At 43.6% G+C, this 26605-nt stretch overlaps 2 protein-coding genes across 3 annotated transcripts in view; both read right to left on the reverse strand.

Moving 5' to 3' along the window:
* Positions 1-26605, reverse strand: part of LOC146504875 (uncharacterized) — a 197652-nt gene continuing 171047 nt past the window's right edge. Inside the window, exon 2 of the mRNA XM_085183627.1 lies at positions 1-4608. Within this exon, the coding sequence (XP_085039753.1) occupies positions 1935-3311 (1377 nt within the window). The 5' untranslated portion in view covers positions 3312-4608 and the 3' untranslated portion in view covers positions 1-1934. The remainder of the gene's footprint in view (positions 4609-26605) is intronic.
* Positions 19746-26602, reverse strand: LOC146504876 (apoptosis-associated speck-like protein containing a CARD). 2 transcript variants are annotated; one of them, XM_085183631.1, is made up of 5 exons: positions 25810-26602; positions 24441-24469; positions 23512-23794; positions 22960-23007; positions 19746-20441 (listed from the first exon to the last, which is right to left on the reverse strand). In XM_085183631.1, exons 3-5 carry the CDS (start codon positions 23564-23566, stop codon positions 20188-20190), a joined length of 357 nt encoding a protein of 118 aa, XP_085039757.1. In that variant the 5' UTR covers positions 23567-23794; positions 24441-24469; positions 25810-26602; the 3' UTR covers positions 19746-20187. The 2 variants fall into 2 exon arrangements, with proteins under 2 accessions (XP_085039757.1, XP_085039756.1); XM_085183630.1 differs by having other exon boundaries at positions 24717-26602.

Raw genomic sequence — 26605 nt, forward strand, 5'->3', positions numbered from 1 at the left:
TAATGAGACCCAGGTGTCTCATCTCCCGAGGGCGTGGGCCAAGGGCGTGAACCCACAGTGAGTTCCGCCCCGGCGAGAGAGAAGATGAAGAGAGAGAGAGAGAAACAGAGTGCTGATCAGCGTGCAGCTGATCTGCCTGGCCGTGACAAGCTCAGCAGCCTGCTGTGGGGTAAGATGAGTCAGCACCGGAGACATTGGATCGGCTCCCTGCTCGGGTTCTGTCTTCCCTTCTCTTGGCACTTCTCTTGCCATCAGACCTTTCGCAGGGGCCTGGTGGGCACGCTCTTCCCATTCTTTCAGAAGATTCACATGGTAAGTCTGCTTCGGTTTCCTCTTTTCAGGAAGATGAATCTCATATGTCACTGGCCCCATTCTGCGAAGAACTGTGTATGGCCCTTGCCATTTCGCCAGACGTTTACTGTGGGGAGAAGTAACAACACCTTTTGACCAGGTTGAAATTCACATTGCCGGGCCTGATGGTCATACCAGGTCTTCTGGCTTCGTTGAGCATCTCGCAGGTTGACCTCGGCCTCTTCATGGTATCTCCCCAACCGATCTCTCATTTCCAGCACAAATTGCACCTCTCCTTTATCATTTGGAGCAGAAGCAGGAGACTCCCAACCCTTCCGGAGGAGATCCAACGGCCCCTGCACATCCCAACCATAGAGTAGCTCGAATGGTGAGAAACCAGTGGAAGCCTGGGGAACTTCTCTGTACGCAAACAGCAGGAAGGGTAGCCACTGGTCCCAGTCTTTCCCAGTGTCTGACACAAACTTCTGCAGCATCCTCTTCAGAGTTTGGTTGAACCTCTCCACCAACCCATCTGTCTGTGGATGGTAGGGTGACGTCCTGATGGCAGAGATGCCTAGCTGGTTGTGGAAGAGCTGCATCAACCTAGAGGTAAAGTTAGTCCCTTAGTCGGTCAAAATCTCATCTGGTATCCCCACCCGGGAGAACAGCTGTTTGGGTGCCGTGAGCGCATGCAGAGGGAAAGCTTCTGGGAAAGGAGTTGCATAATCACACACCACCAAAATGTACTGATGACCCCGACTACTTTTTTACCAGACGACCCACAATGTCCATAGCTATCCTACGGAAGGGGGTGGAGATGACCGGAAGTGGCTGTAGCAGGGCCCTTTCAGACTTGCGAGCTGGACAAGTTTTCTGGCAGGTAGGACATGTACGGCAATATTTTTGTATGTCTGTGTACATTGACGGCCAAAAGAAACGTGAGCTAACTCGCATATAGGTTTTTTGGCGACCCAGATGACCTGCCCAGGGGAGGGTATGTGCTAGGTGCATAATGAGGGGTCTACAACTAGAAGGCATCACAAGCCGCTGGTGGTCACCATCAACTGCATACAACACATTTTTGTCAACAATGAACTTCTCTTTCCCTCCCCATTTTCCAGTTCCCCCTTCAGTCACATTAGCAAACAAAACTTTCAACATTTCATCCTCCCTTTGCAACAAAGGGATATTTTCTGGTACATCCCATTTCATGCTCTTAGTGTCCGGCCCCTTTGACCATAGCTGCTTCTCAAAGTGGCGTTGGCGGCGGGATTTTCTTGGCCCATTAGTGCCACCCTCACACAGACTACTGTCAAAGTCTGGCAAGGGTTGGCATCCAGCCTTCGCCTGGGCTCTAGTGACCACTGGGCCAGACACATTTAATTTAGCATTCCCCTTATCCCCCACATTAGTCTCTGACCACTGTTCTTCTTGCAGCAAGTCCATGAGTACAGGCAAGTCCATCCCCAGAATAACCTCTACAGGCAAGTTCTGTACCACCCCAACTGACAACAGGTAGGGCTGTTCATTAATAGTCACTGTTACCTCCACTTTTGGGTATGGATGTTTATCACCATGCACACATAAAACTTCTTCCTGTCTGCTATAGTCCACACTGTTCACTGGTACCAAACTATGCTTAATTAAAGACCAGTGTCCAGCAAAGCAGTAGCCTGCTGACCATTGACCTTTACTTTTTTATAGCGTTGCACATCCACTGGCTGGACCATTGTGGGCTCCATCTCCAGCCGGGGTGCATAGTAGGCACCAGTGACTTTAGCCTTCCGAATAGGGCATACCAAGGCTTTATGACCTGGCTGCTGGCAATAATAACAAAGAAAGTCCTTATCCGCTGCTCGTAAGTTTGATGCCTTGGGGTTTTCTGGTGGCTCTGGGTTGCTCTCCCTCTTCAGAAGACCTGATGATGGGAGTGGTGGTCGCTGTGGCGTCCCAGATGAGCGTGCAGGTGGTGCTCCTTTACGCGCATTGAAGTACTGTGACACCAGCTTAGCAGCGGTCAGTCCATCTGCTGGCTCATGCTCCCTCACCCAGGTCCTCACCTCCCCTGGAAGTACCCGGATTAACTGCTCTAAGATGATAGCTTCTCCCATCTCTTCTTTAATATGCTGCTCTGATCGGATCCAGCGCCGATAGAGGCCCTTCAGGCGATAATAGGTCTCAGTGGGGCTCTCACCAGGTGGAACTGTATTGGACCGGAATTTCTGCCGATACGTCTCAGGGGAAATGTCAAATTTGGTTAGCAACGCAGCTTTTAAATCTTCATAACGATTGGCTCTTTCTTCATCCATTGCAGTGTAGGCCTCCAACGCCTTCCCCGATAGCAGTGGAACCAGACGACAGGCCCATTCACTCTCTGGCCATCTCCAGGTTTTGGCAACTCGCTCGAAACGCAACAAATAGTTCTCAATGTCTTCCTCCATCTGATAGGGTAGAATTTTTGGCCCAGCAGATCGCATCCACTCTGAGACTGACTGGTCGAGGCTGTTGGTCACTGCTTGTGACTGACGAGAGGGAACCTCCTCTGGGGGATCCCGGTATCCTCTTTGGCGTGCAGGTGTAGGCAGTACCATTCTGGGGCTGCTTGCTGTTGCGGTGCTTGGCGTGGCCGTTGCTGCTGTGGTGCTTGCTCCGGCTGGTGCTTGGGCTGGGCTTTCCTGACCAGCAAAATCTGAATGCAGCTGAGCGTTGGGAGGGGAAACAGTCCTCAGCCCCCTGAGTTCTTCCAACAAAACCTCCTCTCTCCTTTGCTGTCCCGCCAGGAAGTCCCTCATCATCGCAATCAGCTCTCCATTTGGGTCACGTGCTGAGGTCGAAGCTGTAGGCAATGCTGGACCAATCCTGCCGGAAACCTCCTCCTCCTCCTCTGCTGAAGAAGACGACGCCAGCACTGTGTCCCATGCCAGCTCCTCTGCTGTCTTCTCCACTGGAAGCTCATGCTGCTGGGACTGCAGCCCTGTGCGCTTAACTGGGAGGTGCGCTTTCCTCTTCCGACTAGCCATCCCACTCCTGACACCATATGTCGCGGGGTCCTCTCCGAAACTTCTTCCGAACAAATGCAGGCGTAGTCAGGTAGCATTCAGTGTGGATAGTTTATTCTGCCGGCCTCCCAGGTGCACAAAAGATTATTTACAAAGAAAATAGAAAACTAACTTAAGTCAACACAAAACAAACATCTATATACAAAACACAGTCTGCATGTTACCCTCTCTGTAACATCTCACCGAAAAAACCCAGGTAGGCCCTGACAGCCTTCTTTTATACCCCATGGTCCCTCCCACTAGGCATAATCGTCATCTCTTTTTTATTTCTTTTACCAGTCACTCTCAGCTTATTTAAAGCTGTATTCCTACAATACATATATATGTAAATACAGATATTTATGGCCAATTCCAGGCAGCCTACAGTGTTTCACAATAACAAAAAAAACAAACAAAAATAATGCAGTTCACGTGACCTTTCAAGGGCGCCCGAACCCACTATTTGAACCCCGGAACACCATACCATCGGCTTGCATAACCACTCATATAAGCGAGTCTACGCGACCGGCTTTATTAAAGGTAAGTGGGAAAAATATGTTGGCCACCCTCAAAATATACCTCTCACCCCTTTTTGTTTATCTGCCCGGTCGACGAAAAGACGCGCAGCCACGGTAATTGTAGAAACTAATGGTGGTGGTGAGTGTATGCGCCCAGATCAGCTGTCTGCGGCCCGGGCAGTGTAACTCCGTCACTTACGCTTAGTGTGCGTGAGAGTATAACAACTGCTTAATGCGTTTGAGAGTATGTTAACTGCTCAGTACGTGTCAGAGTATGACAACTGCTTAGTGCGTGTCAAAGTATGACAACTGCTTAGTGCATGTGAGAGGCAAAGAAGCCCCCCAGCCAGGCTGAGAGGACCCCCAGAGCCCCAGCAGCCATGGTCGATCACAGTGCCGGTGCAGAGAGCGCCCTCCGAGGAAACACTGGAGATATGACACAATAGGATATATACAGGGTAAAAAGATAAAATAAATAAGAACGGGATACAATATAAATATAAATAGAGTAAGAAGATAAAAAATGAATAAGAATAAAATCAATAAATATTAGTTAAAACCTAAATTAATAAATAGAATAACAGGATAGAATAAATAAGCATAAAATAAATAAACGTTAAGTAAAAGCTAAATTAAAAAGGTGGGTCTTGAGCCTGTTCTTAAAAACATGTACGTTCTCTGCGGCCCTGAGCTCCTCCGGCAGGCTCTTCCACAGATGAGGACCATACCACTGAAACGCTGCCTCTCCGTGAGTATGTGTCCTGACTTTGGGAACAGTCGAAAGGCCAGTACCAGAGGACCTCAAGGTCCACGAGGGTTCATATGGTAAAAGCAGATCTGAGAGATAAGAAGGCCCAAGACCATTAAGACGTTTAAAAACCAATAAAAGAACTTTAAAATCGATCCTGAAACACACGGGGAGCCAATGCAGTGATTCTAAAACCGGTGTAATGTGGGCCCGCCCTCTGGTCTTCGTCAGACAGCGAGCTGCAGAGTTTTGTAAAAGTTGTTGTGAAATCAGTATTTTATATTAGGATTATCTTATACCCATAGTCAAGGTAGATGAATTATGTTAAACAGCTGTAGAACATAAATGTATTCCTTAGTCTAGGATGTGTGCAAAGTATGTAACTTAGTTTTCCTTATATTTTTAGGTTAAAGAACATGACCCCCCTTTGCAGTATATTCTTATAGTATGTTAGACCAAATGTCTCAGTATATTTTGGTAGTAGGATAAACAAAAGTTCAAGTATATCTCTGGGGACTAAAAGAATGTGACCATCCTTTGGGTTCTGTTAGACAGGTGGGCGCCACCATTTATCTGCTGTGAATGTTTTACACTGTTTTCTTGTCATGTCAGACTGCTTAAATCATTTCTGAGAATGTTGTGTGCAAAGGACCTTGTGCCGATAATAGCAGAAACAGACCACATTCTGTGCCCCCACCTTTGTAGGGGGTAGAAAGACAGGGAGCCCGAGGTCATAACTTAGGCGCCATGACAGATAAGAGAGTGTGAATGTTTAGGTTTACGACCGGGTGGGGGCCAGTGGAAAGTATAAGAAGCTGTGTAACACACCACCATTTTGAGACTTGCTGTGACCCTCTCTGCATCTCTCCCCATCATGATGGTTTTTATGCTCATTGTGTGAAAATTGTATGGAAATAAAGGATTGTTGATTGAGCATTTATACACCGAGTAAGTGTCCTTCCTTCAGCCCAAAGATTCAAAGAACTGGGAGAATTCAACATTGTAAAGGGGAAATATTCTTTTTGGGGCCCGAGGAGCCCTCCAGCCCGTTTGTTTCCTGTTCTCATGCTGTCCTCCCATAGGTGCCCAGCATGAGTAGAGGTCTCTTTCTTTCCTCTTGTACTTTCCCATTGTTGTGTACTTTTGCAGTGTTTTCTCTGTAACGCTGCCAATCTCCGACTTGTATTCCCATGTGATGTCTTTGTTGTGTGCTGTGTCGGGGGGGGGGGAGGTCCTATTCCTCTGCAGGGCAACCTGCATATGGCTAATAAAGCATTCATTCATTCAAAATGCTTCATGATATACTCCTGCTGTTCACCTGCTTGTCTTACTCTGCTGGACTTTTCAGAAGCCGTCTATTTCACATATAAAGTGCTGTTTCTTATTATTTTAATGTGCTGAATCCAAACCCAACAATTAAAATATCTGATTAGCTGCTGTCTCCAAGACATTTATTTTTACACTATATTCTGGGATAAAATGAACAGTGTGCCAGAAACAAATAAAGATTGCATGAACTTATATAACACTACATAACATGAGGGCCGACTCTTAAGGAGCCAGAAAACTCCCCACCGGACATCAGTAAGATGTCACACTTGGACCCAAACTAAACTTGTTGCACAGCAGCTGATACATGAAGAACAACGTCCGTGACTGGCCTAAAGTAAACTTCATGAGAGGATCTTTCAGGAGGACCATATCACCCTGCTGCAGGTTTGGTCTGGTGGAATGCCACTTGCGGCGGCATTGTAGTGTTGACAAGTATTCTTTACGCCAGCGATGCCAGAAAGAGTTGGCCAGACTCTGAACTCTTTTCCACTGCTGCCTGTAGAGGTCGTTCTCCCCAAAGTCGCCTGAGGTTGTAGGAGGTGCCCCAACTTTTTGCGTGAGGAGTGTGGCGGGAGTAAGGATGCACAGTACATCGGGATCACTAGACACTGGAACCAGCGGCCGTGCGTTGATGATGGTGGCCACCTCTGCCATGAAGGTGGTCAGGATGTCGTGCGTGAGGGGCCTGGAACCAAGTTGAGCGAGCTGGGAGTCTAATATCATATGTGCCACTCCTATCATCCGCTCCCAACTACCCCCCATGTAAGAAGAGTAGGGAGGGTTGAAGACCCAACTACATCCATTATCATTTAGGAAGGACTTAACATGTGGGTCACAAGGAATCCTTTTGTCAAACCCTAGCTCCCTGGAGGCTCCTGTGAAGTTAATTCCACAGTCTGATCTCAATTGCTTTGCAGGTCCTCTGACTGAAAATAACCTGCGGAGAGCGTTAATGAAGCTAGACGTGTCCATCCCCTCTATGATCTCTAGGTGAACTGCCCTTGTGCTCATGCAGGTGAACATCACTGCCCATCGTTTGCTGCTGGCAAGTCCACCCCGAGTACGACGAGAGGCATCCGGCCATGGCCCAAAAACATCTATGCCTACGTAAGAGAATGGAGGCTTAGCACTAAGACGCTCTGCAGGAAGATCTGACATTTCTGGAACTGTGTTACTCCCCTTAGCTTGCGACAAACTACACATGAGTAAATGAGGCTGCTGATCTGGCGTTTACCTCCTAAGACCCAGTAACCTGCAGATTTTAAGGCACCCTCTGTAAGATGACGCCCCTGGTGCCTGACCCTTTCATGGTAGTGGCGGACAAACAGGTTAGTTACATGGTGTTTGTGCGGCACAGTCAAGGGGTGTTTTTCTGCAGACTCAAGGTCAGAATGAAGAAGGCGTCTGCCAAGACTCGGGAGGCCTGATTTGTCAAGGTAGGGAGAAAGCTTTAAGAGGGGGCTTTTCTTTGGGATGTCCTTCCCTGACTCTATTTGTTTGAGCTCCTCTAGGAAGCTTTCTTGTTGGACTGATTTTATAACCGTCTCCTTTGCTTGCTCAAAATCTGAAGTCGTGAGTTCATGACATATATGCCATCCCTGACATTGTCCACCTGATTGCTTTACCTTAAAGGTGCGTGCAATGTGCGCCAAACGTGCAACTGCCCTGGTAAGGGACAGCCAGCTGGAGAAAGATTCTAAGTTTGCAGTCTTTAAACAGGGGCGTGAAGTTTGATTGGTGGCAGTGATCAAGGGACGAACTTCAATGTCTGAGTCGGGGTTTTGAAGTTGGAACGTATCTGATGAGTTGCTCTCTAAGGGCTTTAAGGGAAACTCCAACACTTTCAACCATGTGCTGGACAACAGTTTTACGGCAGGTAGAGATCTGGATCCATGATCAGCCGGGTTGTGCACCGAGGGTACATAGCCCCACTGAGTTGGTTCTGTTGCTCGTCTGATGTGTTGCACCCGGTTGTTCACGAAAACATGAAATCTTCTTGCCTCATTGTAGATATAGCCAAGAACAACTTTGCTGTCGGAGATGAAGAGCATGTTACTAATCTAATGTCCATTTCATCTCTGATCAGCTCCCCAACTTCCACCGCTAACACTGATGCACACAGCTCGAGCCTGGGAATGGCAAGATCAGGCTTGGGGGCAAGTTTGGCTTTCCCGAATACGAACGCAAACTCTGTCTCACCATCTTTGTTCGTTAACTTCAGGTAACCCACAGCTGGGTTGATGCATCACAGAAGACACAGATTTCTCTGTGCTTCGCACCAAGAAAGGAGAATGAGCAGTATGGCCTCGGGATACGGATTTGCTCGAGTTGTTTGAGAGCATTCTTCCATTCTGACCACTCCTTGAACATGCCCTCTGGAAGAGTCTCATCCCACCCACAAGTCTCTTTTGTCAGTTCCCGCAACAGTGCCCTCCCCTTGATGCTCACTGGCACTGCAAACCCCAGCGGGTCAAAAAGGCTGTTGATAGTGGACAGAACACCTCTTTTCGTGTAAGGCTTTTCAGTTCGAGAAACTCTGAATGTGAAAGTGTTGCCTTCAATGTCCCAACATACTCCTAAGGTTCTCTACATTGGAGGAAATTCTGTGTTGAAATCTATGTCCACCGCTGGGGAAGGGCTGTTGCCGAACACGTGCACCTTCATTCTGTACTCGACAACTGGCTCTCTTGGGTCATTGTTGCGGTACCAAAGGAACCGGAGGAAGTTCCTGTGGTCTTCTTGCACTTGAAAGCAGTGGAACATTTGTTGTATGTCCGCTGTGACAGCCACCGTTTCTTCTCTGAAACGGATGAGCACCCCGATCAGACTGTTGTTTGCTGGTTCTGTGTGATCTCTGTCAAACAACCCCTGCATAAAATCCATAAAGTGTCTCTCCATCTCAGGGCGTTTATTTAATGTGCATCGCAGCGACTCTAAGCGACTTAGTGCTTGGTTTCTGTTGTTTGGGAGGCAGGTTCTCGGTGTACGGAAAGGAAGTGGAGCTGTCCAGCTATTTGCATCGTCTTGGTAAAAGTCTCTTTCCATTATTTCCAGAAAGGCTTGGTCCTCAAGGGAAGGGGCTAACTCTTCGTCCTTTTCACTTTGATGGAATATGTGTTTCCCTATTTGACATGAACTGCGAGTGTCCCAGGATTTGTTGTGTGACTGCTCTTTGACATGAAAGCTGTTCTGACAGGGTGTTAGGAGACTTGGACGCCTGTTCTCTAGAACACTCATTCTCTATGTGCCTATGATGGCTGGCTTATGGGCTCCTCCTAAGCATACATCACCTACAATAACCCACCCAAGTGCAAGTCTCTGGGCAAATGGAGCATTGACTGGTCCATTCACTCGTTCATACACTTTGTGCACTTGTATTATGTCTCGGCCTAACAGCAACATAATCTTGGCCTCAGGGTCTAGGGGCTGCATATGATCTGCTAGGTGTTTGAGTAGAGCAATGTCTTGCATTGGGATTTCACTCTTGTTGTCTAGGAGTGAGTCACACTCAAGCAAAGAAGGCAGAGGAGAGCTGAACTGGCCATCAACGGACTGAGGTTCTCAGCTAAGCGGCCATTTGTGACTTCGCTAATGACCTATTGCTCTGGTCTTCTATGATAGCGTAAACCTTGACTTTTTTGTCTGGATGTCCCTTTGGATAAATGTAGGCTTGACATATTTTTGAGCAGGAACGCCCCCCACCTAAGTCCCCACAAACTTAAATGCATGCTGAGCTCGTCTACAAGTCTAGGCTACTCTCCCCACCATGCTCCTCCCTGTCCTGGTCTGGGGCAGTGTTTTGAGCTTTTGTGTTTTGTGTCCATGGAGCTGGACCTGCATGCAGCGCTGCAACGTGTTTGTTGCTTTTGCACTCTAGGCAAGTAATCTCTTCCTTACAGTCTTTAGCTTGGTGAGCTGAGGAATCGCAGCACCTAATACAGATGTTGTGTTCTCTGAGGTATGCCTTACGCTCATCTAGTATCTTTTCCCTGAAACCTCTACACTTCTTTAACGGGTGCGGTTTCTTGTGGATGGGACACAGTTTGTTTGTGAACTCACTCGTGCTGCCTAAGCTTGGTTTGTGAGTTTTGTTTACCTCTGTTTTGTGGACGGCAACAGGCGGTTTTGACTTGACAAATCTGGTATAGTGGTTGTCGTGAGTTATTGGATAGGACCTGATACAGTAGACTTAAAACCGGGGTCATTTCTCATTTTCGCTTCATCTTGTATGAAGCGACAGAAGAATCAGAATGGAGGGAAATATACATAATGTCTCTGTTTGTATTTAGTCCCCTCTGACATCCACCTGTGTTGAAGATTTGTTAGCAACTTATCAACTATCGGGGCAATGCCATGTGATGTGTCCAATTACACTAGCCCAGGAAAAGAGCCGTCTGATTTGGCTGAATCAATTTCAGAAAGTAGGTTGCCAAGTTCTCTGAGATTCTGTGGGTCTTTGTTTGACACTCTAGGAAAGCGTTCAAGTCTGTCAAGGAGCGACTTCTCAATAGCCTCTGGAGTGCCATAACATTCTTGTAGCCGTGTCCAAACTCGACGTAGGCCCTCTGCTGGATTGTTGAGATGGACAGAACGTATACGTTTGGCATGCTTAGACGACTCTTCTCCAAGCCACCGGGTGAGCAAATCTAACTGTTCGCTATATATGTGATGCAATAATACAGATTACTAGTAGGAGAAGAATGAAACATTTCATAGTGCAGTTGTTGGGTGTTAATAGGTATTAACAGGTATTGCACACTGATATATGTAAAGAACCAAGTTTGTGCATATGTGGTGTACATTCACTGCTGTTGTGCAGTGTACAGGCTGACAGCAGCTGGAGGGAAAGGCCTCCAAAATCTCCCCTTTGCACACTGTGGGTGCAGCAGCCTATCACTGGAGGGAAAACAGGTTAGTGTTGTCAGGGTGGCCTGTATGGGGTGGGAGCTGTTATCTGAGAGAGATAACTACCTCCACTGGGTCAAGAGGGCATCCCAGAACAGAGCTAGTTTTCTTGATCAACCTGTTCAGTTTCTTCCTATCCCCAGCAGACCACACCATAAAACATGGACAATACCACCACAGAGTCCTAGAAGGTCTTCAGGAGTTCTTCCTGCTCCGTTCCAAAAGACTTCTCTGTTGTTACTCCAGATCAGTTTATTGGTCAGATCACTTATATGAGTCAGCTATCTTAATGCCCATTCTCTGGATGTTCACTGGTGTAGGTGGAGTCCACTACCTGCTCGTTGGTTTTCGGAGTGTTGATCTGGAAGTGGTTCTGCTGGCACCACAAGTCCTCAGTCAGTTCTCTGTATTCCCTGTTTTCCTGTTGCCAGTAAAGTACACCGTGAGGAGATGCTCTCATTGCCCACTCATTATTTTAAAATAGAGATAGCATATATAGTTCATACATATGAGAGACTATTATGAGCCAATTAGGAGAAAGCATTAAATGAGCTGTGGGCCACTGCTGGCACTGTCATCACATTGGAGGGTCACTTTAGTGTTCAAGTAGTATAAAAACAAACGAGAAAAAACCCACAAATATTTCAGAAAATGTACGGTTTTGTTTGTTTGTCACTGAATAGTGTTGGAATAAAGTGTGAAAATTGTGAAGGATTAACATATTCCAAGAGCTCAAATTACTTCACCAAAACATGTTTCAATCATATTTTATCAACACTAATTGCACAGGTTTATTGAATATGAATAACTTGTGTTAATTCAACTCAGTTGCTTAAGCTCCTGCCAAAGCAAAACATCTGTGTTCAACCAGTGTCCACTATTGAATTAAGTAAACCCAACATGTTTTTTTTCAGTGCATAATCACATTTAGTGTAATAAACTATTAAACCAGAATTACATATTAGGATTTAGCCAAGTGTTAGGATGTAATGCAGAGTAGTATTTCTAGTAGGCTTGTTTTGATATACCTGTTTTCATTTTATTTTCTAAATTTTAAAGAAGGCTTTGGAAAGGTCAAAATAAATCTTCTGTGAGGGAGTATCAGCTATTCTAGTAGAATTAATTTTACCAATGCAAGGGTGCATTAGTACCTTGTAATACAACATATCTATTTCATAAAGGGCGGACACAAATTTTCAAAGAGACTTCCTGGCAGCTGCCATTTTACGTATAACCTCTGGTACGGGCACATTCAGTTTGCAGCAGCTATACAACAGTGGCCTCTAGAGGTGTTTACACACTATGACCAAATCAGACAATGCAACACAACACGCAGGTCGCCCCAATGAATTGATTCAGCTGGTAGCAGTGACTTGTTAACTTCTCATTTGTCAAGCATATCTCCCATGAATGATATGAAATCATTTAGAGACATAACATTGACATCACAACGTAGAAGCTGCAATCAGTTTTTAGGAAAGTGAGTTTAATAGGAGTAGGTAAAATAATGCAGTAATTTCTTAGTTTTATAATCCCTTTATAAATCATGTTGGCTACAACCTATTTAGCAGTGCAACAAGAGCATTGGACAAACAAACAAACAAACAAATAAATAAACAGTCAACAACAACAAAAAAGTTAGTACCATGGGATAAAAATGTTGTGTATGAAAGGGAAACCTAATGGACAGATGTGATGCCTGAACAGTGGTGGCTTTAAGTGATGTATCAACTCAAACATGCATCCATGGTTTATGTTACATAAGTACGGTGATCGGTGGTGACGGTTGGCACCGCTTTGGAAGCAGAAACTGTTGGTTTGAAAGCCTTTAGTGTCTCCTTGTGGTGGGACTCTTATACTGCACTGTAAGATGTTCGTCAGTGTCAGCCGTAGGGATTGAAAAGAAAAATGATGGCACCCTTGTAGTTCACACAAGTGGTGATGATTCAGGGTTTTAATTTGTAAGGTTTGAATTTTGAGCTATCATAAATTTTAAAACAGGAAAGTATACTATTTAACATATGTTAAGTCAAAGCTAATATAGCTGCTCATATATCGCTATTTATAATTAATGGGAACAGCACTCTTTGTGTGGTTTGAGAAAACAGTCAAGTTGTTAAGAACTATGACTGAGAAGAATCCGCCTGTGTACAGCAGCAGGCTGCCTTCCTAGAATTTGGATATCCCCCGTGCGCTCGTCTCTGCATTATGTGCATTACCTCTCTTGGAAAATAAAAACCACAGCAACTTTTTATAGTTTTTTTCATTCACTATCAGCTTACACCAAAAGTCTACTCTGAAGAAGATTATTCAAAGCATGCAACACAGACTAACACAAGTTTAAATTAAAATTAAACAAATCAAAATCTTGTGGACGTATGCCTTTTACATGTTGGTAAAATATTTAGGATGAGATGGAGATATAACACTCATGCACCCTGAAAATTATGAAGGTCTAAATATGTATCAAAGGGGCTCACTGAACATCAGTGGATTTCTATGGGGCAAATGTACTTAAACTAGCCACTGTGACCATTGCGGCAGAGCAGAATGAATGATACTGATGGGGACTAAGAGGGTTTGTAGTTAAATTCCAGCTCTTACAGGATCAGTGAGTGTCTGTTTAAAGATTATTAACATACTTTTACATCACTATGGAACACCATCATTTCTGCAGAGAACAGAACTCCCTGCTTTAATCTACCAAGATGCTTTGTGTTATGTTGTCATGGCAATATGAAGTCAAATAAATACAAATATACAAAAATGCACATTTAAAGGAGGACAAGAAGACAGGCAACTGGAAGAGCTTTTGAAGCAGGGAAACCTTTCTGGATTTCTCTTAATTTAACTGGAAATTTTGCAAATACAAGTCAATGAGGAAACAAGGAGGCAGCTGGTTGGATTATATCTGAGGACAGGACGCATGATTTAAGAAACACAATGACAAAATTTAACAATTAGGCTCCAACACGATACAGACAGACACATGCATAGAAGACACACTACTGCTCAAAAGTTTGTGGTCAGATTCAAACAGTAGTTTTTTAATTAATAATTTAGATTTACTTTAACATAATATTATATAAAATTTATCAGTAATGTTTTCACAGATGAGTGTTTAATGAATTATTTCTGTTAAATCACCCATGATAAATTAGGACATGTCTACACAGTTATACATGGGCCCATTTTTAGTAACAATTACTCCTGTGTGGACCAATCACATGGTTATAAACCAGGTGAAAATTGACTTCAAGCTTTTGAGTTGTAGTGTACGTTGCAATGATAGTGTATAGGTATCTATTACAGAAGAATATATAGATGACTGAGCAGTTGACATACTCTCACACACACTAAGCAGTTGTCATACTCTCACACTCACTGAGCAGTTGTAATACTCTCACACGCACTGAGCAGTTGTCATACTCTCACGTGCACTAAGCAGTTGATATACTCTCACGTGCACTGAGCAGTTGTCATACTTTCACGCACTAAGCAGTTGACATACTCTCACACGCACTAAGCAGTTGACATACTCTCACGCACTAAGCAGTTGTCCCCCAAAGAAACCAAATTCCTAGAAATGTCATACTCTCACACGCGCTAAGCAGTTGTCATACTCTCACACGCGCTAAGCAGTTGTCATACTCTCACGCACTAAGCAGTTGACATACTCTCACGCACTAAGCAGTTGTCCCCCAAAGAAACCAAATTCCTAGAAATGTCATACTCTCACACACACTGAGCAGTTGTCATACTCTCACGCACTAAGCAGTTGTCATACTCTCACGCACTAAGCAGTTGACATACTCTCACGCACTAAGCAGTTCTCCCCCAAAGAAACCAAATTCCTAGAAATGTCATACTCTCACACGCGCTAAGCAGTTGTCATACTCTCACGCACTAAGCAGTTGACATACTTTCAGGCACTAAGCAGTTCTCCCCCAAAGAAACCAAATTCCCCAAAGAAACCAAATTCCTACAAATTCTCACACACACTGAGCAGTTGTCATACTCTTACGCACTAAGCAGTTGTCATACTCTCACGCACTAAGCAGTTGTCCCCCAAAGAAACCAAATTCCTAGAAATGTCATACTCTCACACACACTGAGCAGTTGTCATACTCTCACGCACTAAGCAGTTGTCATACTCTCACGCACTAAGCAGTTGTCCCCCAAAGAAACCAAATTCCTAGAAATCCAAACACAGAAATGCTTGCACACACATGTGATTATGCGTGCAGGTACACCCTACAAGCTAATGTCAGGACTCCACGCATGCACAAATGAATGCACATACATCTGCACACATCCAGAGAGAAACTCCCCCAAAGAAACCACGTTCCAAGAAATCCAAAGACGGAAATGCTTGCACACATATGTGATTATGTGTAGAGGTCCATCCTAGCAGCCAACATCAGAACTCCACGCATGCACACATTAATGCACATACATTTACACACATCCAGAGATAAACTCCCCCAAAGAAATCCGAACATGGAAACTTTTGCGCACACTGCACACACATTCAGAGTTCCTAATGTACTGGTGAGTCTCCACCTGTTACAGGTGGATGCAACCTGGACTGTCTCAAGACAGACGAGACCAGATCCACCAAAGAAACTGCAGATGTGAGGACATTCGTCTTTTTGAAATATATAAAACAATAAACACGGTCGTGCAGACACATACACTCACACAGGCTGTGAAAGCCTAGCCAGCCCTCGTGATGGGGTGGACCTCCTCCAGGCCTCACTGCCTTCCCCTCCTGAGAGAAACCCTTTATAGAAGAGCTGAGAAAGACACAATTTGTGAGGTCTGAATGTTCTGGTGAGTCTCCACCTGTTGCAGGTGAGTGCAGCCTGGACTGTCTCGAGACAGACCAGATCAGCTGCACCACAGACACTTCATACCTCATCTCAGGAGAAAAACTGAAAGAACAACATAAAAAAGGAGAAAACCAACCTCAGAAACATGGCCAACATCTGTTTGATTAGACTAACAAATAATGGTTGACCATTTTCAGGTGCTCACCTAACCTTCAGTAGTTGTTCGAGGTCATTGAAACACTTAGGTTTTATATATCCAGTTTCCTTGGATTGATAATCTGTCTCGTATTGAAATTGTTCTTTGGTCAGTTATGCCTGTTGCAGAATTTCAGGGTCGCTCTTGTTGACTTTAATAGCCACGATCTGTCTGTTTGCTCTGTGAATTGGTTAGAAACAAAACTGAACTTGTTTTGGTTTCTTTTGTAAAATGCTCTGAAAACATCTGGAAAGGGTTTGGGTTGGTGTCAGGTCAATGTCCGTTATGCCATAAAGTATAATGGGTGAGCGCTCGTATTATGGGTTTTGGGATCAAAGCAAAGCTACCACGTCATGAAGGATCGAAGCAAAGCTACCGCGTCACAAGGGATCAAAGTGATTCTAATGTATGCGCAGGTGCACACACAAATGTTTGTTTGTGTAATATTGTTCACACTAAATTTGACCGTAGGTAATTTAACATGAGTCAATCAAAGAAAATGTTAGTTTTGGAGAATTTTGAAATTACGAAGCTGACAATTACGAGAATTTTTGTTCGTGTATTTTTTTTTCTTTTGCATAACACGTCGAGCTTTTCTGTATATAGCCATGTCGTAGATTTCGGAGCAAACAAGAAATTGATGAAAATGTTCTATTTTATTTTAACAATCATCATCTGCATATGCAGGTTTCGTACGGGTGCTTGAAATCCTTGAAAAATCTTGGATATATTGTAGTGCTTCTATTTCGGATTTGGTGCTTAAAACGTCTTCAAACTGTATTTCATTCACCACAAATAACTATCTGATTGAATAGTTTTCTTATCAGATAGAGAAATAAAATAGCAAAGTCTAAAAGCAACATTTCTCTGCAAGGCAGCCCAGCCTTGTACCTCTGCACGTCAGTCTGTTTCAATGTGTGACCCCCCACCCCCTCCCCGAAAAGTCGGGGGTGAGTGCACTAACGTGCCTGGAGGCCGTTTTAATGAGTGTTTGCTGGAAAACGAAAAATACAAGAAGGAGTCTGCAAGAAGGATTTGTACGTTTTCACTGTGGAGGAGTTTGCGTAAGTCGTGGTAAATCATTTTCTCCAGTGTGTACGTTACACATGCTAATTTTTAAAATCGTTTTTATTATTTTGCTAGCTAGCAAACTCGCGGGATAAATGATTGAAATGCACTCAGTGTGATGCAATACGGTGCCGCTATTCTAACAGTTAGTTATTGCAGGGTAATTTCTGGAATATGCTGTGAATTTAACCAAGATTACACAGCAGTAGCAGCAGCCGAGGGAATAGAAAAATATAGCGGTGAAGTATTAAAATATAATTTATTTAACAATAGAAGATTTAAAATCAATAAAAAGTCCAATGGCCTCAGCCACAACATTAAAATCCACTAAAATAAAAATGATTGTTTAGTTATGAAATATATCATGTAGAAATAAGAAAAAAACAGAAGCTGTGTGTTAACTGATGCTATTAAACATGTATATCTTGTCGTAGATATACATGTAGAGATAAGAGACAACACTTTGTCACTGCATTTGGAACTACACACAACACAACACAAACAAGAAAACACAACACAGTATCTCAACTTAATAAAAGAAAGAAGAAATAAAAATAATTAATCTATGAATAAAAGGAATGAGTGTATGTTTTATTGCACATTGTTATTATTATTATTATTGTTGTTGTTGTTGTTGTTGTTATTGTTCCCCCAAAAAGTCCAGGGATGTAGCCAGTCAGGTCAGCTGTTAGCATTGATTAGGGCTATCGCCCTGTTGTAAAAGCTGTCCTTGAGTCTGTTTGTCCAGGACCTCAGCAGCCTGAACTTCTTTCCAGACGGCAGCAGCGTAAACACCCGGTGTCCTGGGTGTGTACAGCCCCGTAGGATGCTGCGTGCCCTCTGGAGACAGTGAGTGCTGTACAGGTCCATCAGGGAGGGAAGAGGATGTGCCTTTTTGTGTGTCATGGTGCAGCTGGAGTACCATACACAGATGCAGTATGTTAGCACACTCTCAATGGAGCAGCTGTAGAAACGATCAGCGGCTCCTTCTTCAGGTCCATTTTTTGGAGAATTCTCAGAAAATGGAGATGCTGTTGGGCCTTCTTTAAAACCGCTGAGGTGTTTGAGCTCCAGTGGAGGTCTGTGTCTATGTGCACACCCAGGAACTTGAAGCTGGGCACCTTTTCCAGGCCCTCCCTGTTGATGCTGACAGTCTGCAGCTCTGACTTCCTCCTTTTAAAGTCGACTACCTGCTCTTTTGTCTTGGTGGTATTGAGGTCCAGGTTGTTGTCTGCACACCAATCAATCTGACAGCCTCTGAAACGCAGCTCTGTATGCCGTCTCGTCTCCCCACCACGGTGGTATCATCTGCAAACTTAGTGACTGTGTTGTCTGGGTGGGTACTGATACAGTCATGTGTGTACAGAGTGTACAGTAGGGGACTCAGTACACAGCCTTGTGGAGAGCTGGTGTTAAGGCTGAGTGCTGAGGAAAGATGAGGCCCCATTGTATGTATGTATATACTTACCTACTTTTCAAGAAAAACATTCAACATTCACACTTTCCCTCATTCACAGTAGTGCTGTGCTACACAGTTTGGTATCAGTCCAATACCAAGTAAACACAGGGCCAGTATTGCCCATATCAGTGCCAATAATTTGAAGTTATTCAGGCAGCTAATTGGGGGAGAGTAGTGTGAAATAACTTTAGAGATGAATTCTCAATTGTTTTAAAATGTTGAATTCTGAACACATTTTAATCACCACTTTATCACAGTGATTATTACTTTCTACAATAGTTAGTTATCACAAGTAAACACACCTTTCAGCTTTTCCTGTGTTTTGAAACTGGGTTTTTGGAGACCTGGAATGTAATTTATTCTGTCTCTAAGGCACAAAAAGGTTTGGACATTTTTCATAGTTTATGTTTGAGGTTTACTTTTTTAGAAAGAAATAATTAACACAGTTCAGCGGGCTACATACTGAACATGAAGGATAAAAGCAAAGTATCAATCCAATGGTGCTAGTATCGATCCGATACCAATACTAGTGTTGGTATTGATACTATCGCTATTTGGATCGATCTGCACACCTCTAGTTTTTATTGTAGTGACTTCAAACAAAGTCCTTGCCATTGTGGGGAGGCTGAGAGCCACGACCACTCCTCCGTGCCTTGAAGACCTCTAGGGTATCCTGGGGGTCGCTGCCTTCCACCATTTGGTACAGAGTAACTCCTGGGGCCGAGGGGAGCAGTGGAGGTGCCGGAGAGGAACCTGACTAAGGCATCTAACACTGCAGTCTTTCAGTGTGTTGCTGCTGCTGTTTCTGCTCTCTGACTCTCTGACTCTCAGCCTCTCGGTGTGCTGCTCTAACAGGGGAGACGTGATTAAACAGCTGTCGCCCAGCTCCCCCTGGCACCCCCCATTTTGACTTCAGACATGAAGCAAGTGACAAAAACTTCAAGCCACTGTTCCTGATAACATCTTCTTAAACCAACATAACCAGTTGCTGCTTCTGCTCACCTGGAACTAAGGAAAGCATTTTAACATGTTCATCTGTAGCTTACTAACAATGCAAAAGGAAGACCACAGTGGACCCATCTTCTGATGGTTCCAGCAGGATGACAAGATATTTTATTTATATATTTTTAAAAAATCAAACAGATTGAAATATGTGCATAATACAAAACCTGCATCTCTCTATGTATTTATGATGAAATATTATGATGACCTGTCATGTTATTGTCCCAGCTGTGCTACCACATATGAAACATCCTGCAAACACCCCTGAATCCTCAGTCTTCATCATATTAGCAAAGAACTAGGAAACCTGGAGATTATATATTATATAGTTTAATTATTCATAATATCCACCAGTCTTCTTCTGCTTATGGTAAAAATGAAGATTTTATTTAATAGTTCAAATTACAAAACATTTTGAATGAAGCACCAAAATAAATTCTTAGTGAAGGAAGATTTTTCAATTTAAACTTAATTCACATTCAAATGTATAAAATAAGAAATCTTCACAAAAAGTATAGTTGTGATCATTTTGATATTTGTTAGGTGGAGGAAATCTGGTATTTTCAGTGATTGTTTTGCATGATATACAGCACATTTACATGAACATTTAGGGACATTTCTAGTTTGAAACTGAATGAGAGGCTCAGTGATCAGGAGAGGCACCACATACCATAAACATCTCACCAAATATAAGTGTAGAATAACGTTTTATAAAATCCTTGCACACTGACATTTCCAACAGAATCTATGCTCAGGTAGATTATTTGGTCTAAAGAGGTTTTTTCACCATTGTATGTTTTACTTTGCACTGAATTCATCGATTAGATGTTTCTCATTTTCCAAAAGGATTTTATAGAAGATATCGTTGCATCTTTCAGTATTTAGGTGACTGTAGAGTGTCCTCATCTTGTCCTGTGAGGTAGGCAGAGCCATAATGCTATTATAACTTTCCTGGCTGATAACATCACTGCCAAGAAGGTCATCTAAAATAGGTGCGACGTTGCTGACCCTCTGGATCAGCTGGACTCTGTGTTTATCCACAAAGTGTTTGCCTGGAAAAAAAGGAAATAAATTACAATGAAAGAATAATTCATGAGATTAATGATTCATTCGTTTTATTCACTTCCTCCATTTCATGATGTACAGGCCTGGATAACATTTTTCAACATTTGAAAACTACATTTTGCAGACATGATCTGAAGTGTGTAACTGTGACTAATATGCAAAAACATAAGAAGGAAGTAGTGTCATGGTTCTCAAGATCTGGAGAGGTCGTGGTGTGTGTATTTTTTGTCTTAGCCTCTCCCACCAGGGCGGAACTGGACCTTGATTCCCCGCCTCTGAACCCGCCCTGAACACGCACCTGTGGCTCATTCACACTGATCCTGGCAAACTACTTAAGATGGCAAGAGAGGCTGCTTCCTCACTGGATCATCACACTACCTAGCGTCAGTGTAGCCTAGCCCATGAAAGTGTTCCCTTTGATCTCCTGAGTTTCCTCCTGACATTGTTTTTTTCTCTGTGTGCAGGCCTTCTAGACTCCCTGCCCGTCTTCCCTGCCGTCTGGATTTCTGTGGATGTGTGTGAGTGAGCGTGAGCTTTTTGGTGTGGACATTTGGAGTGAGTTACGGATCAAGTTGAAGAAGAGCGTGTGTGTGCCCCCGTCTTGGACCTTCCCTTCGGACCCCGCCCTACTCCCTGGAGCCCCGTGTTATCTGTTCCACTGTATATATGTATATATTCTCACTTGGTGTCACATTGCAAATAAACCCTCACCTTCTCTCTAAACTTCAGAGTCCTGCGAGTGAGTCCTCTGCCTACTAATCTGTGACAAGTAGTGTAAGTATGTTTTACACTCCTTAAGAAATTATAAAGGTAGTGCCACTTATACAATGATCTTCCGTCTGTTAAAGCATGAAATAAATAGGTCCTCACAAAACTGAAAGCACTAGTAGTACCTGCACAATTCACAATTAGTTTGTTATTGTGGAGCGTTCAGGTGTGAACACAACACAGTCTTAACATGACTCGCATGACTGGGCCCTTAAGAGATCTGTGCATAAACGAATGCCTACAGTGACTGCTTTACTGACTGGCCTGTCAAGTCCTGTTCATGCTTTTGTCTGGACTTCTGAGTGTCACCGTTTTCTTTCATACTGGCTGCTCCTTCAGTGCAGCAACATTGTAAAGAAGAGAGGATCAGAGTTCTTCCACAATGATGTGGTAGACCGGTAAAGTCAAGAAAACTATTATTTCAAATCATTGTTATTAAAGGTGGCTGTATGAGCTACTGAATTATGGGATGTACTTTGTTAAACCAGAGGCTGATACCAGTGCTCATGGTGCACACGCTGTACAGCTGCAAGAAGACAACCTGTGTGCACGTGTTAAGAAATTCAATGAACACCAAATTAATTATATCACTATTAAAAATGAATCTCTAGCATTGTTTCTGGAACGGCAGCATTTTGAGGTGTATGTCAGGTCCAGCTCTCCCACCGTTTATGGCATACACAGACCTGCTTGTTTTCCTATCCTACATGCATATTAGATAAATGCGCTTCATGCTGGTTAACACCTGCTTTGCATTATACTGAGCTGTAGGTTCCAGCTGAGACACTAAGACCTCCTTTAAATTAAAACTAAATTAAAACTCAAGAAGCGTGTTCTTATGCTGCGACGCTTTGGCCAAGATCTGGTCTTCCTCAGGCGAGAAGCACACGAAAATAGTGAGAGAAAAAAAGTGAAGTTGTGGCTGTTGAAGGACTCTCAATAGAGATGTGCACTGTCCGAAGGTTAGGAATAGGGGAATGAAACTCCTCCTGCACGAGGAGGGCAGGAGTAGTCCACGGGCCATACCATGACCCTCCCCAAGACCCGTCACGTTGTCGCCACCCCGTACTTCCCATACAGCACCCCCGAGGTCCAAATGAAGGTAAGTACCGTCCTTTTCTGTTTCAGGTTCAGGTAAGTACCAAATTATGTTTAATTTGCAGAATTTGTGTTTTATTTGTCCTGGTTTTTTTAGGTTTCTAACAGTTTTTTAATAAAATATGTCTTTACTCATTGAATTTAGTCTCTGTGTCGTTTTTAATTCCAATTTTTAGGCTTTTAAACTGTTTTTATCCATAAATTATCCAATTTTTAGGTTTTAGATTTATGATAGTCCAATTTTTAGGTTTGAATTTTTAGGCCAGTAAATCAATATGTAAATGAACATCAAAGGAAATCCCCCCTGAAAATAACAAACAAAAATAACAAACAAAAACACTTTAGTGCTGACGCATGGCTGTAGCTACGTTTCGGCTGGATTGTGCCTTCTTCAGGCTGTGCACATGCGTCGCTGGCCAAATTAAAATAAAATGTGTGCATGTCCGAAGGTTAGTGTTAGGATTACGGTTAAGTTTAGGGCTAGAACACATGGCTGGAACGTCGGTTACCACCAGGACCTTCAAGTGTTCCTGAGGGATGTCTCAGGCCGTGACAAGTCGTCAGTATGTTATGCGCTCAGGAAGAGAACAGTCTCAAAATTCAGTGAGAAGACAGCACAGTTAATATTGATGAACCTACCATCCAACTGAGAGCTGACAGCAGCTGCTCCCACTGAGGATCCTGCAGCTGTTAATAAATAACAAGGAAAGTTTTTAATTTCTTAACAAATGTATTGTTCTAACTTTTTAACTTTCATTATGCTAGCAAACTGAAACATTTTTCAGTCTTTCAATAAATTTATTGGGAAAACCAGGCTCCCAGTATACAAATTGGTGTCCATCACCACGAATGGTTTGCCACCTAAATGGATTCACTGCCAGGTGCAGGGAGGACAATGTTATTCCGGATTTCCTCAATTACCACTGCATAATACACCAACAAGCGTTATGCGCAAAATTGCTCCACATGAAAGAGAAATTGGATGCCAGTCGATACATTCACATGCTACCCTTTTTGGGAAGATGCAGAGGTTGATTCACTCGCATCAAAATTTGAAACACTGTGTAGCTGTTGGCATGATGATATTGTTTCAATTCAATCTGACTCAAATCAAATCAAATCTGACTGTTTCTAATATGAACTGAAGCAGAAACACTTTTATGATTTTAACATGTTTTGTCTTTATCTTACTTTGAGCTTCTGAGCTGCTGTCTGTCAGTCTCTGAGCCAGATCAGTCCTCTTCATCTCCTTTAAGACCACCACGATCTTCTCCACTGACTGTTGGCCAAAAGTCCTCACCACCAAAAACACCACGTCCTGCACGTCGTGCAGGTGTCACATGAACAACAGACTCCTTGGGACCAGTGAGCCACCTTCTCTTTCCAGGATCTCGATGAAGTTCTTGAGCTCGCTGCCTCTCAGATCAGCCAGTGTCTCCAAAAGCAGCTCAATATGAGACTCCATCGTTTTCACCTGGTAAAAACAGAGGTCACATGACAGCGATGCACCATTCAAATGTCTGTTTGATTTTTAATCAACAGAAACATTTTAGTGTGCTAAAAATAAATTCATGTTTGAATCCAATTCTTTCTAAAAACCTGAAAAGATGACCTTTGACCTTCAGACATAACGCTGCGTCTTTTTAAGGTCATGACCGGTCGACCAGATGTAGAGCAGAAAATAACCTCCATGAACATCTGGTGCTCGGAGGGTACCTGCTTGGATTCGTTTTTTATTTCTTGGCTCATTTTTTCCTCTTTTTGAAGGATTTAATTTTCATGAACAGGTTTGTGACTCTGTTTCACTGCCTGACTGTAACTCTGTCAAAGACTGAGCTACAAAAACTGCAGTGAGTCTCCTGATTTTACAAACAGAGGGGAGCTTTAACTGCTCACATCTTTACTGATAAAACAGAAAGACTTAAATTTAATCTGCTTTTAAAATGTAAATAAGGTTTAATATTTCTATACCAATCATGTACAAAACTCATGTGTACATGACATAGCTGCAGCTTGAATTTCATGTGTATGATTTCTGTTTAAGATGAAGATCATTTTCAGTCTTCATCTACTGAATCAAAGCTGAACTGTGTGAAGTCGACTGATGTGACGTTACTCACTCTCTGGCTCAGTGGAGGAAACTGTTTGTCTGAGGAGAAAAGAAAGAGAAAAGGTCAGATTAGAAACTGTTTGAATATCAGGCTTTATGAGGATTTAGAACACAAAAGATTTCACATCAAAGTGACACTTAAACCTCGTTAACTCGTTAATAATGATTTTAGAGAGAGGCCTAACTTTGTGAATGAGAGCACACACAGGATACTCTGATCGCTGATCACTTTTATGTGTGTGTATATACACACACACACACACACATATATATAAATATACACTACATGTCTTTGAACGTGATGGGAGTCGACTCCAGACCGGGGCGTTTCTGTCCAATGAGGGTCCCAGGCTGCCTCTCCCATGCTAACCAACCGTAACTTGGAGTGAGAGAGATAAATATGAAGCCATACCAGCTGGGACGTCACCCAGGTGGCATAGTGGCTCCAGCAGTGTTCGACTACTCCGCCTAGGCTGCACTGTCGAGCGCAGATCCACTGAGCGCTCAACACAGACAGCATCGTCAGAAGGAAAGTTGATAAAATAAATTAAAAATGTTGTATTGCTCGATACATATGCGTACTGAACCGAAAGCAGGTTCAATATCGATATGAATATTGTTGCACCCCTACTATATTATTTTTATATATATATATATATATGTGTGAGATTCTGGTGAAATGCACAGTGAACAAACAAGCTGATGAGTAAGACAACCTGCTGAGAATGACCTGCCGTAGCACTCCTTCCTACGCGGTGAGTGTAAAAGTGCTCCTACATTCTCATGCAGGGGGTGGGTGTCAAGGAGCGGCTGTGTGCTGGCAGGAGAGGACCCAGATGCAGACTCACAGAAACAAGACGTAACTCAAAAAATGGCTTTGTTTACAGACAGGGGAAATAAACAATACAAAACTAAACTGGGAAAAACACAACCATGAGTGACGACGCGACACAGATCTAAGGGAGACTCTGACATAAATGCACAGAAAGCTAACGAGGGACATAGGAGCACACAGGGAACACAGCTGACACTAATAGTAACAATGAGACAGGGAAAGAGCAAACACAACATGACGTACACTGACGAGAGACTGTCAAAGTAAAACAGGAAGTACAACGACGACACAGACTAGACACTGAACAGAGGGAACACTGAGTACAGGGACAAGAGCAACATGAGACACTACTGACTGGGAAACGAGAAGGCAAACACGAGGACAGAAGTAAACCTACACAGAACATGGGGGTACAGGGAGCCAAACCTAAGCAGTAGAACTCTCAAACCAAGGAGAACAGAAGAGCTAGAAGTACAAACTGAAACCCAAAACACAATCAATCCTAAGAAAACAAAAGTACAAACTACTCAAAACACTGGCTCACCGACTCAGGACCGTGACAGTGGGAGCTGCTGTCCATGATGAATGTTAGGTTAGACAAACATCCTCTCCTCAAAACATCCTCGATGGACTTCAGCGGACCAGTCCTGGACAGAGGCTGGCCCTTTGGACCAGAGATTAGAGAGATTTGACCTGCAAGGCTACTCAGGTTTCTTTCATATCAGGGAAAGTAGGGCAGACCCTTGCATGTCAGGCAGTGAGGCTGGACCAGTCCCCTCACCTACATCAGCTTCAGAACCCTGCATTATCTACTGGATAAGACTCAGAGGAATCAGCCAGACATGTCTAGATCTGTCCAGCAGCCTCCTCCTGGTAGGACATTCCCAGATAGACTTTAAAGGAAACTCATTTCTGTTTGTATCCATAATCTCATTCTTTCAGTCAACTCCTCAGAGCTTGTGACCATATGCATGGGCAGGAACATAGCTCCACCTACAATCTAAAACATCAGGGCCCGCTCTCTCCTCACCAGGGCAGATCAGCAGGAGCATCCACATCACTGCAAACACAGCACTAATCTATCTGTCAATCTCCTGCTCCACTCTCCCCTCCCCTGTGACGACACCCTTAGATACTTAAACTCCTCCAAATGGGGGAACTCGTCCGTGACCTGGAGTGAGCACTCCACCCTTTACCAGCTGAGAACCATGGCCTAAAACTTGGAGGTGCTACTTTCACCCACTTGTTGCACATTCAGATTCAAACTGCCCCAGTGAGAGCTGGAGGTCATGACTCCATGAAGCGCTTTGTCTCTCCAAAGCGTGCTGCACATGCGTGTC

Source organism: Neolamprologus multifasciatus, chromosome 13 (genome assembly GCF_963576455.1).
Source record: "Neolamprologus multifasciatus chromosome 13, fNeoMul1.2, whole genome shotgun sequence".
NCBI lineage: Eukaryota > Metazoa > Chordata > Actinopteri > Cichliformes > Cichlidae > Neolamprologus > Neolamprologus multifasciatus.